This window comes from Sciurus vulgaris (genome assembly GCF_902686455.1).
Source record: "Sciurus vulgaris genome assembly, chromosome: 2".
In the NCBI taxonomy this organism is placed as follows: Eukaryota; Metazoa; Chordata; class Mammalia; order Rodentia; family Sciuridae; genus Sciurus; species Sciurus vulgaris.
Window position 1 is genome coordinate 195924690 of NC_136462.1, and position 12174 is coordinate 195936863.

The window sequence follows — 12174 nt, forward strand, 5'->3', positions numbered from 1 at the left end:
CCCGGTATTTGCAAGTTAGCTTTTTTATATACTAATTTAGGCAAATACCCCCTCAAAAACTGAATCCCCCCGCAAAATGATAATGATAGAAAACAAACCAAAATCACTCCAGAGTTTGGTATGTTTACTCAAAATCTAGATGCACTAGAGGAAGGGCTTCTCTGCAGACGCACACCCCAAGGGCCCCACACAGCACCCCAGTGAGGGCTGCAGCTGGGAAGGAGACCGAGGCTCCCCCAGGGGACATGCTGGCAACATCCGCAATAAGAGGGGGCCGAGTTCAGAACGGCTGACGACCCCGCAGCACGCTTTCAGAGAGGGTCAACATGTCCACTAACAGCTGTGTTGACAATAGACTACAGAGGATTCAACATAATACAAGTCATTGAGAATTTTTTTAAAAAACATACATTTTAAATGAGCACAAACGGCAGAAACTGCTCCACGTGTTGAGCTCCATTAGAGAAAAGGAACACACAGTACTTAAACAAGCGGTTTACAACAGATATGTACAGTTTACCTGAGGTGCAAGCATTATATACTTTCCCCTACCCACCCACCCCAGCCCAAATGATTTCTTTTCAGCAGCGCTCAAGTATGCAAAAACTCCACTTATTTGGTCAATTCTAAAAAAATATTATTCAGGGACAAAATAGAGATTTCCAGTCCCCACTGTGTACAGCTCAACTGTTCCAACTAGTTTTTATTGCTATTTGGTACAAAAGTTAACAGAACAACTTTACAAACTGTAGTGTTCCTTACATGTTCTTTACACGTTCTATGTACAGTACAATCACAGCTTATTTCAGTAGCTTTCACCACTCGCCTTCTCAAAGATGAACTCAAATTGAATTTCACGGAGAGTACAAACATACCCAGCAAGACCTAAGGGAAAAAAGGTTAAAGTGATTAATAAAAAAAATCTAAAAAAATACATGTTTTAATTATACTAAATGAACAAATGGCATCTAGAAATGCAATGTGCTCCATTTAAAGTTCAAATTCTGCAACAAGTACCAGAATACCCAGCAGATAATGCTGCACTACTTAGGAGATTCAAAATTCAAAGCTTACACAGTATGAAAGAAAAGCATACAGAATGGTCCAGGAATATTTAACCAAAGTTTAGAATGACCTCCCTCTGTGAAAAAGCGGGCATCAAACACTTGACGAGTTTGTGCAGCCAGCGTCTATCAAAGTACCACTGCCCCTCCAGGCCATAGGCCAGAAACTGAGCAAAGGAGCCCCCAGCAAGCTAAGCTAGTTCAGGGGACACACACTCTCTAACTGGCGCCCTGCTCTACCTGCTGCGTCTCCTGGACACAGCCTGGTTCCCGTGAGGACCATTTCCCACTCACTCTGCCCACACCACCTCGAGTGAGGACACGGCTACACAAGACTGGCGTGGCCCTGGGAGAACCTTGCGTCTGTGTCCTGGCAAAAGCCCTGCCCTGGGACCTTAAACACCTCCTCGTGGTCATATCCTAGTGTCTAGGAGGCGCTGGATGAGAGACTGCTCCATGCGTCATGGCGAGGGTTTATGGAACAAGTACCTGAGTGAAAACGGACTTGTCCAGGGTCCCTGGTCTTATCATTCAGGTGGAGTGTGAAAGGGGCCCTAAGTAATCCTTATACAGATATCCTGCCCTCTGTCCAAACCCCAAATAAGCAAGCGTGCACTCATACTTCTCAAGTCTCATGCAGTTACTTCACACTTGGCATACTTTTGGCATGCAAACCCAACGTCAAATAACTTGCTTATTTCTGTCCTAATTAATATCTCTTTCCTAATAGATAAGAATAGATAAGATGAGAAGGCTCTGAATAAACTATTCACCTCAAATGCTGGGCACAAGCTTGGATCTGTGCCCACCTGGGACAAAACCCAGACTTCCAGACACACATGGGTAGCGGGACCTTCGGCAAGTTACAGGATCCAAGTCCCAGTCTCCTCAGCACTAGAGGAGCACCTCCTGACCCTGAATCCAACGCTCTGTTCTCCGTCTGCAGGCTGTGCAGTCTGTCACAGCTACCTAACTCTGCTGCTGGAGAAAAGGAGCAGCCATGAAGAGTAAGTGAACAAATGTGCACAGCTGTATTCCAATAAAGCTTTATTCACAAAAAGACCAGATGGGAGCCAGTTTGCTATTCCTGCTGTCCAAGGATTAAATGACTAGTGATCATGAAACACTTCACTCAATACCAGCACAAAGGAAACACTCAGGACGTTCAGGGGTCATTTTTACTATTGCCCCCACTGAAATCCAAACCCTGAGCACTGTCACCTGAATTTTAAAACATCTAAAAACAAAAATATCAAAATTAAAATTAAAAACAATTTTATTTTGTAATATTGGACAAACTAGATGAATTTATTTTCAATTAAATAAAAAATACCTTATATTTAATGTAAAACACAGGCTCACCTTTTTTCCCAAAAAAATAGGAAATCAAGTTTTTTTGTCATTTGGTCGAAAATGTGCATTCCCAATGAAATTCTCATAGTTCCTCTTTTGCAGCATGCTGTTAGATAAGTGTTGATACGACACAGGCCTTTTTCCTGGTAGAATAGAAAGTGTAAAGGGGCATTTAGTGTCAAGTTCAAATAATTGGGTAAGATGTCTACCGCTGCTTTGCTTTATGCCATGACACACAGAAGTCGTGTACCTGTTTGTAGAGTTACCGTGGACTGTTTGAGAACATTAGCACAAAATTTTAAGTCACTAAAAATCTAGCTTCTGGGTTGTCATTAGTAAGAATTTTTAAAAACCAAAAGATAGTGGCATCAAAAAATATTTTAAATCTATATGTATCATGAGCCAAGACTGTAGAAGAAGAAGAAATGAAAAGCCCATTCAGAATAGGATCTGACTTTTCTCATCAGGATATTTTGATACATGTCCATTCTAAACACTGTGGGGGTGGAGAAAGTAGACACTTTTAATCAAAAGGCAGCAAAAATTACTATTTCATCACAACTTCAATAAAATCCACTGGAGTGTGTGGAAGCAATTGTTTTTTAATTCGCTATCCCTACCAGCATCAAGTTATCCTTGATAGTGTTGTCGCTGCATAGAATCCTTAATCTGAAACTAATAGAAGCTGAAAGGGTTGAAAGGAACCTGTCTCTCTAGGCAGTACAAACCAGGGCTTGCAGCCGGCAGGACCTTACCTACCTTAACCAAGCTTGCCAGGCAGGATAGCCAGGGATGCTCTACCAACCTTTCCACACGCCAGATATGTGCCATACTCTATATAAGGATGCCAGGAGTAAACAACTCCATGGGCAAACTCAAAAATAAGATAAACTATGTATGCATAGGGAAAGTAAGGTCTTTAAAACCCACTTAATAACAAACACAGCACAGGCAGTACAGTTCTAGACTTTCTAACATCGGAACCTGAGAAAGAGGGCCAGCAGTTCCCTCCTCCTCTCCTGACAGGCTCAGGGGCCTCCTGCGGTACTTCCTGAGGACCCCACCCAGTTACATGTAGAAGGAGGTGGCAGACCTGCATGCATTCTCCTGCAAAGGTGGGAAGTAGCCCCCAATCCCTCGGCAGGCCGGGTGCAGGGCTAAGCGTGCCACGAAGGTGCACAGGAGAAAGGGGCGATCTGATGAGGGGATGGGCTTAACTGGCCCCTGGAAGGAAAGGAAGGGATCGGACCAGTGGCTCTCAGCCATTGTTTTCAGGAACCATTCCACAAAGAGAAAAACTAAAGTGCAACTGGAATCTCGGGAACAAGATTTAATCCTGTACAGTGCAGCTCTGGAGGACCACAAACTGTTGCCTAAGGTTTCTGTGTACACCTGCAAGGCCCCTCTGCCCCCTAAGAGGTCACACGGGCCAGCCACCAGCCCCCCGCCCCCCGGGGCTTAGGGGACGCGAGACAGGGCACGGCCGGTACCTTCGAGCGCAGGGCCAGCTGCCGGGTGCCCGGCGGGCGCGCATGCGTACAGCGGTCCCGCGCCGCCGTAGGGCTTCTGCACGGTCAGCACGCCGGGCGCCTCCGCCTCCGCAGAGCCCAGGAACCTGGGCTTGGGCGGCAGCACCGGCGGCGGGCAGACGCACTCCTGCGCCAGCAGTGAGGTGATGCTCCTGACCACGTGGTACTTGGGCACCTCGAAGCCCCTTCTGCAATTGGGCGCCGGCTGCTCGGCGTCGAGCGCGGCCGCGCCGGACTTGAGCCTCTTGGGGAGCGGCTCGCCGAAGTCCGCGCCCGCGCTGCCCGCGCTGCCCGCGCTGCGGCTGCAGAAGTAGTCCCGGGCCGCGGGCGCCCACGGGCCGTCGGCCTTCGCGGGGTGCTCCGCGGCACCCAGGCCGTTGCTGCTGCCCAGGCCGGGCTGCGGCGGCGCCGCCGGGAGGGCCTTGGCCTTGCCCTCGGGTCTCCTCGTCTTCTCCGCGGCCGCGGCGGGGGAGGCGCTGGGCTTGGAGAACACCTCGGGCTGCGGCTGCCGGGCGGCGCCCGGGCCCCCGCCGCCCTGCTGCGGCCTGAGCGACTTGAGGTTGCTGGGCGCCACGGCGCCGGGGTCCGGCCCGGCGGCGGCCGGGGCCTTGCGCGCCTTCTCGGGGGGCAGCGCCTTGGGCTGCGCCTGGACGGCCGCCCGCGGCTTGGGCTTGTGCAGACTGGGCAGCGGCAGCACGTCCTTCCCCAGCAGCGCGGGCGGGCAGCCGGTGCGCCGGCTCCGCAGCAGGGACCTGCTCCTGCAGTTCTTGTGGACGTCGGGGTTGTACTTGTGCTCCAGGCGCTGGTGCATCATCAGAACCTCGGGGTAGAAGGTCTTGAAGGTACAAAACGGGCAGGTGATGCTGGGGATCAGACTCTTACTCAGAGAAATGGCCGGGCAACTGTGCAGGGCCCCAAGGGACAGGTTTAAAGGTTTCTCCTGACAGTCCACGCCCGCCGGGTACTTGCCCTCGGCTGGGCTCTCCGCCTTCTTGTCCCTGTGGCCCACCGCCACCGCCGGGGCTGTGATGCCCTCCGCCGGGGGCGCCGCGGCCGCCTCCGACTTACAGACGAGGTGATCGGCCTGAGGTTCAAGCGCTGGTTTCTTTTTTAACGTGTCCACGTGAGCAGGGGCGGGATTTCTGCTCCCTCTATCAGCGCTGTCATCAGCTGCATTTTTACTGGAATCCTGAGTGTCTTTGTGTGCTGGTGAGAGGACAACGCTGCCCAGAACATTCTGAAAGACAGGCGTCTCCTTAAGTTGCTTTGCAGGTGGACTGCCTTTAGCATCTTTGGCACCATCAAACAATCTCTTCAAATTTTTGGTCTGCGCACTGTCGGCCGCTAATTGTGTATCTTGGGTCTCCTGACTTTTACCCTCATTCTTGGCTTCTGCAGCAACATCAAGCTGCTTATCCTTGTGGTGTCTCTCCAAGTGATACCTCAGCGACGTCTTCTGGGCTGCAGCATAGTCACAGAATTCACATTTGTATGGTTTTTCACCTAAAAAGAGAAGTGCCACAATATCATGAGTTTATGAGAACCGTCAAAATTGAACTTTAGAAACTAGAAGAATCTATTAGACAGGTTGTGGGGCTCTCTCCCTGCTCTACCTACTGATCTGAGCTAGGACGCTCAAGAGCTCTGTTCTGCCACCCTTACTACACTGAAAATTCAAAAGCGTATGCCTGTCTTTACCTCACCTAGTTGAAAGCTTGCCGTTGGTTAATTTACCCTCTTCATAGCCCCATGGGTATGACTAGCTAAGAAAATGGGACACAGGAAGGCTAAACAACTCACCAAGCTTGCACAGCTGGCAAGTGGACGAGAGATTCAAATCCACACTGCCTCCTAAGCCACTGTTATGGAGGCTTCCTAAACCGGAGACTACTGAATTGATGTTCAGTTGGTTCTAAATCTTAAAAAGTCTTTAAACAAGATGGGGCATTTAAAAATAGAGTTTTAAGTAAGACTGGATTCAGTAGTAGTAAACTAAATAAACCAACTTCAAAAGAGGAACAAGCGTTCTGGGTACCGTGACACTAACAGAATAAAAACGTTGGCTGCCGCTCACACTCTAAGTTACCCAAGGCTCTACCCAGCATCCGGACCACAACAGACGTGCATCACAATTCTTTCAACTAATACATGCGTTAGAAAACAAAGTCCTTTACCTGTATGCGTTCTGAGATGAATATTGAGGTAATAATTTGAACGGAAAAACTTTCCACAATAACTACACTCTCTCGAGGATGCAAGATGCTTTACTTTTCCTCCATCATCATTTTTATCTTAAAGCAGAAACAAAAATATTCATGTGAGAAGAGAGCTGAAGCACATGGATCAGGCATGTTGACTTGAATATACTCGATACAAACATTTTTGGAAGGCATGAATGAATTTTTATATTAGTGCAGGAATAGAAACAAAAAGACTAAAAACCACACCAGACGCTGCTGTGAAGCTGAGGTTCAGAAGTTGTGACATGTGCTTTGTTTGGGGGACAGCAGAGTGCACTACTGAAGATCTGGGTCTTTGCCGTAACAACGTCATTAAGTGACTGTAATGCACTCAGCTGCAGGGTGGCTTCCCACTCCCTCCACAGGGGAGCACAGGACCTGGCGGGCACTGACAGGGCCTGTACCCCTTGGCCGGAATGATAACCACCTCCTTCAGAACTTAGGAGACTGAGCCAATATAAATCATCAGTTCTCCCAACCACAGGAAGAAAAGTGTTTGAGATTAACCAAGTAACCACTAGAGGGTAGCAAGCACAACCTAATATTCAACAGCAAAGAAAGTTTGGCATTGGGCAAACACCTAAGAAAGTTTGTCAAAACTTAGCAGAAGTTTTGGAAAGCCAAGTATATTGTCCACAAGTATTTACATGGGCAAACAATATGTGACAAGTCAAAATCCGTCCCCAAATGACAAGGTGCTAACTTTGGTCTTTGCAACCAGAATGTCCAATGTGTGAGTCCTGAGGGACTCGAAATTACAGGATGATGAGCGGCAAGCACACCAGCCCTCCCTCCAGACAGCGGGATGTGCAAGAGTTAAAACACCCTCCACTTAGCATCACACTTATCTAATTCTAAATAAATACTCCCTGTGGTAGATCATGTTACACACATAATGTTAATAATGACATCAAATTTTGGTCATGTCTTAAAATTTGGCATAATTAGGGCTGGAGGCAGAGCTCAGTGGCAGAGCTTCCCAAAAATGCATGAGGGACTGGGTTCCAACCTCAGCAAAAAAAGAATAACAACAAAAAAACCAGCATTAACTAAACTGGCCATTTGCTGTCTGAAACTGCTATGTCCAATTGAGTGTCCTCCTTCCTGCTCCTCCCTCAGTTTGCATGCTAGATTGCTTACAGCCAACTAATTCTGACTCACAGACCTTGATGAGTCTTCATGTAAGAAGACCGGACAGTACAATATCCACTACACCTACACCTAGAGTCTCATTTGGATAGTGTCTCCACCCACAAGGAAGAGACTTCCCCTGACCTGAAAAGGCACCAGGAAGACTTTAAAAATTTATCACTGACTTTGCTTTCTGACCTTCTTAAAAGCAAACCTAAAGAAAGTTGGGTTGATAATATAGTAAGATAAACCTGTACTAGAAAGTCACCTAATCACATCAACTTAGGAAAATCAATTTCCTACATATGGAACACCAGCTTGCTTTCTTACATCACATTCAATGAGCTGGGTTTCTAGCTGGGTTTGCACCTGTTGAAATTTCCTGCTCCCAACTCTGCCACAGACTGTGGTATGCTGCATCATAAAGGCCTTTATTTTAGAACAAAGTTGTGAAGTCCAGACATTTCCTGGCTCCTGCCTTTTAGCATCACACTTCACTGTGCTGCTGTTTAAAGCAGAGTCAACTTTTTACTGACAGGCTGCTGAAATTACCCTTAGAATGTAAGACAATTCAGCAAACAGGGTAATGGGAACAAAGAAAAGTTAAGTAACAACAGGCCATGAGCCATGCAGTGGCAGAACCACACTGGATGCCAAGTTGTAGCACTGCCATCTGTGGCTGGGTCTTGCCTCCAACTTTTCCACACCACCTATTAGTGACCGGCACTTTCCTTTCTCCCAGGGCACAGAGCACCTCCCAGGCATCTCAAGCACTAACCTAACAACAGCAGGGATCACCCAGCAGAAAAGAGGCCTGTGGTCAAAACCTTCCCATGATGTCATGAAGATAATGCTCTGTTTTCTAGATGTGTGGAACTGCAGATTTGTAACACGGGTGTGCTGGGCTCCCTATGTCCCAGTAAGCTCGAAATATTAAATATCCAATGGTAAAACTATGGCTCCTGGGTTACCTATCACATAACCAGAAAGAGAAGTGGGCACTGGCTTAAAAGTAGGTGGGAGGGTCTGCCACACTGTTTGAGCACAGTTTCCCAAGAAGAAGGCATCTGCTCTCACCAAAGACCACTTTTTTGTAAAAGACACTGTTTCTCATTATTCACTTGTCAATTACATCCTACACATCGGATGTTTTAAAAATGTTTTAAGCAGCAGAATCCTTTACTCAAACAAGATTTAGCTAGGACAGGTGACACATGCCTGTGACTCAGGAGGCTAAGTCAGGAGGATTGCAAATTCGAGGCCAGCCTCTGGCTCAAAATAAAAAATAAAATGATCTGGGGATGTAGCTCAGTGGCAGAGCACCCCAGGGGTTCAAACCCAGTAACCCCTCCACCCAAATTTTAAGAGGATATGAGACTCTGATTAAAGTGAGGCTAGGCAGCAAGACTGGGGCAGGGGGGTGGGGTGTCTTCACTATAGATGCCGCCCACCAGGATAGAGAACAAGACATAAGCTAGGCCTTGGTGCTGGATTCTGCTTCTACAAATGCCATTGGCACGCTGAAGTTTACTCAACAATGAGATTTCTTAAAATTATCTTTGGTGTGAGCCAGGCACAGTGCCACATGCCTATAAATCCAGCCACTTGAGAGGTTGAGACAGGATTACAAGTTTGAGGTCAGCCTTGGTAACTTAACAAGACCCTGTCTCAAAATAAAAAGGGCTGAGGATGTAGCTCAGAGGTAGAGTGCCCCCGGATTCAATCCCCAATGCTGAATAAAAAAAAAAAAAAAAAAGAAGTCACACCTGTCTAGGTATAGGTGTATAGATAATACATGCACACTGTATACATACACATTACACATGCCTTCATTTTGCACACACACGCCTTTCGTGTGCTCACACTCCCTTATCCCTGATCTTGTGGACAAACCACCTCAGGTACTGAGGTACCTGTTGATGGACCCCAATGACTCTCCTAGCAGTCCCTCCTAGCTCTGGCTGAGTCGTCCCCGGGCATTTTGTGACTAGAAACCCACTGGTGTAGAGATGACAACTGGGAATGACAGGTGCACTTGGCTTCCAGGTAAGGTCAGGAATGCCGGACACCCTGGTGAAGGCCAGGCCGCCCACTCCGTACTGCTACATCCTGGGCCGCATTGCCCTGGCACGCGGCCGTCCTGTGCACTGCAGGATGTCCAGCAGCATCCCTGGCCTCCACCCACTAGGTGCCAACACTCACTGCATCCTGCCTGGCTGGGACAACCAGAAATGTCTCCAGATACTGCCAGATGTCAACCGACTGGGACAAGATCACCCCTGCCAAGAACCACTGTTGCAGCCTGAGGCCAAGGTGTAAGACAGTGTCCCTTGTGGGCAGAACCTACGGGGCGAGAAGCCTGCCAGGCCTGCCACCTCGACCACTATCATGGAGACAGGACGGAGGGCGGCGGTGAAGTGGTGCTGCGAGGGTCCCACAAGCCTGCGGGGAACCTGGTGGGAACCGGCCGCCAGCCCTCCCAGTGTCCTCCGGGCACAGCAGATCCGCTTACCCAAGTGCAGCCCTTCCGGGAGCCCGTCCTCAGACCCGTCTTCAGAGCCACCTTCTCGGTCCACAGCCCCACCGTCATCCAGAGCGGTGGGGAGGTCCGGGGAGCAGGTCCCGGGCTGCCTTCCATCCACGGCCGTGGTGGGCGACTCGGCGTCTGCCCTCCTGTCCCGCTTGTGCACACGCGAATGCAGGACCAGCTGGTGGTAGGTCCTGAAGGCCCGGCCACACTCAGAGCAGTGCGTGGGCTTCTCTTTGTTGCCACACACCTTGGGATCCGCGTCCACAGAGGGCACCTCACCGTTGGTGTGTCTGGGCTTCTCCTTGTCTTGCGAGAGCCCTGTGCAACTGCTTTTGCTTGTTTTGGACTTTCCAGAACCTTCTGGTTTACTCCCACTCCAAATTTCTCCAAGTTCCTCTTTCTCCGAACACGAGTCGTCATTGTCCGTGCTACCCTCTTGCCCCGACTCCTTCACTTCTTCCTGGGCAATGGCGACCTTCCCTTTGGTGGCCAGCTGCCATGCCTGGTAGGTGGTGAAGGGATCAAGCTGAGGTATACACCTTACGGGCCTCCTCCCAGACTCAGGGTGAGATCTGGGCCTCAAGTTCAAGAACTGCAGAAACTCCTCCCTCGGAGACGGCATTCCCTCCTGCCCAGGATCGGCCTGTGCGTTGCTGGTACTGGAAGCAGTTTCTTTGGTGTGCACCTTACTGTGCTCAATTAGATTTTCTTTGTTTGGAAATAGGAAGCCACAAACCATGCAGATCTTGTAAGGAGAGGAGATGCTCCCGGCCACGTGCACCTGGACAACCTCGTTGATGGTGACAGGGCTCTCCAGGCCCTGCTGCAGCTTGTTCCTGGCGCCCGCCTTGCCATTGTGCGTCCGCATGTGATTTTTGAGGAACCACGGCTCCTTGAATCTTCTCCCGCACATGCTGCACCCGTAAGTGAAAGAGTCCTTGTGTTTCTTCATGTGGATCTCAACATCAAAAGCGACCCTAAATGTCTGCCCACACACTTCACAGCTGAACTCTTCATTTTCTTTGCAGCTCGTGTCCTTTGGCGGTTCTGTTCGCACTTGACTTTTATCCAAAGGACTGAGATACTCTGCTTCCACACGCAGAACTGTTGGCTCACAGAGGGTAGGTCGGTGTTGCGTTAAGACGTGTTTATTAAGGTCATCTGAATGTGTGAAGGTCTGACTGCAGAACATGCAGTCCAAGGACATAAATCCTTCTATCTGGATGATATTTTTTTCTTGAGAAGCTCTGAAAGGTACGGCGGTGGTCCCTTTGATTGACAGAGCATCACCCACCTCCCCCTGGGTGCCGAGAGTGCTGCTGATGACTTCTGGTCCATCCATGTACACCAGCAGGGACTGCGTTGGCATGTTCCCTGTCGTGCTAAGACTGTACGCAGGAAGACTCAAAGTTCCGCTGGGGAATTTCTGGAGTTGGAATAAGGCCACTTACAAGACACCTCCAGCAGCCCGGGCTTCAAAACTAGAGCAAATATGTACTACAAAGTTCAACACAAACTGTATATTCCTCTACCTTCTTATCTTCAGAAGTTTGCAGGAAGCTCAGTGACAGAGACTGTCACTGGCTCTTTGCACAAACAAGGCACAGACTGCCTGATGCCGTGATCCACACACAAATCAGCACCAAGCGTTAGTCCTCCTGGTCTCCATTGAGTGAGTGCTGCCACTGAGCAAGAAGCTGGTGCCGGCAGTATGGAGACAAGGGACTTCCAAAACCTAGAGGGAAGCAAACAGAAACGGTTAGTTGCCCCTGAAGCACAGGCTGCAGAGGACAGCACACAGCTCCTCCAGGAGGCAGAGACGGGCCCAAGCGTAACTGCCTCCCTTCAGCTCACTCACACATCCTGTGCCACCCACTGGGTAACCCGCCATCAGTCCGTCCCAGGTGGGCACACTAGCACATGCAGTTCAGCTAAGGAGTTCTGAAGACACAGTGCTTCACTCATCTGATCTGAAAGGTCGAGGGTTAGGGTGGAAATGTTCAGTTCAGCCGAATCCGTTTTAAAGGTCACTAAAATGCACACGTGTACCTATACACGACTTCTACAAATCTGAAAACCGTTAAGAGGTCGTGAAAAATCAGATGACAAAACTGACCCACTTCAGGCAAAATCTTCAAAGCCAGTCCCCAAACTGTCTCACACAACCAGACTACCAGAAAGAACAAGAAATGCTCAAAGGACACCCCACGATGACACAGGTCAAACCAGAAGCACGCGAGTCCTCACTGCAGACCTGGACGCCTCGGATGCTCACTCTTGGCCAACAATCCTTGGATGGATATTCTAACCCTCAACCCACTGTCCAC

The 12174-nt window shown here is 49.3% G+C and overlaps 1 protein-coding gene across 2 annotated transcripts; it reads right to left on the reverse strand.

Annotated features, from left to right (window-relative positions):
• Positions 1–677: 677 nt before the first annotated feature.
• Positions 678–11579, reverse strand: ZNF217 (zinc finger protein 217). Of its 2 annotated transcripts, XM_079128526.1 has the most exons (5): positions 9830–11579; positions 6121–6237; positions 3908–5449; positions 2427–2560; positions 678–885 (listed from the first exon to the last, which is right to left on the reverse strand). In XM_079128526.1, the coding sequence occupies exons 1-4, from the start codon at positions 11214–11216 to the stop codon at positions 2451–2453; spliced, it is 3156 nt and encodes a 1051-aa protein (XP_078984652.1). In that variant the 5' UTR covers positions 11217–11579; the 3' UTR covers positions 678–885; positions 2427–2450. The 2 variants fall into 2 exon arrangements, with proteins under 2 accessions (XP_078984652.1, XP_078984653.1); XM_079128527.1 differs by lacking the exon at positions 6121–6237.
• Between the last annotated feature and the right edge of the window lie 595 nt (positions 11580–12174).

Coding starts and splice junctions, on each gene's coding strand:
- ZNF217 (XM_079128526.1), bottom strand. CDS start 11,216: ATGCCAACGCAGTCCCTGCTGGTGTACATGGATGGACCAGAAGTCATC. Junction 5,450..6,120: donor TCATCTCAGAACGCATACAG/GTAAAGGACTTT, acceptor TTCTCTTTTTAG/GTGAAAAACCATACAAATGT. Junction 2,561..3,907: donor AGCTGGCCCTGCGCTCGAAG/GTACCGGCCGTG, acceptor CTATTCTACCAG/GAAAAAGGCCTGTGTCGTAT.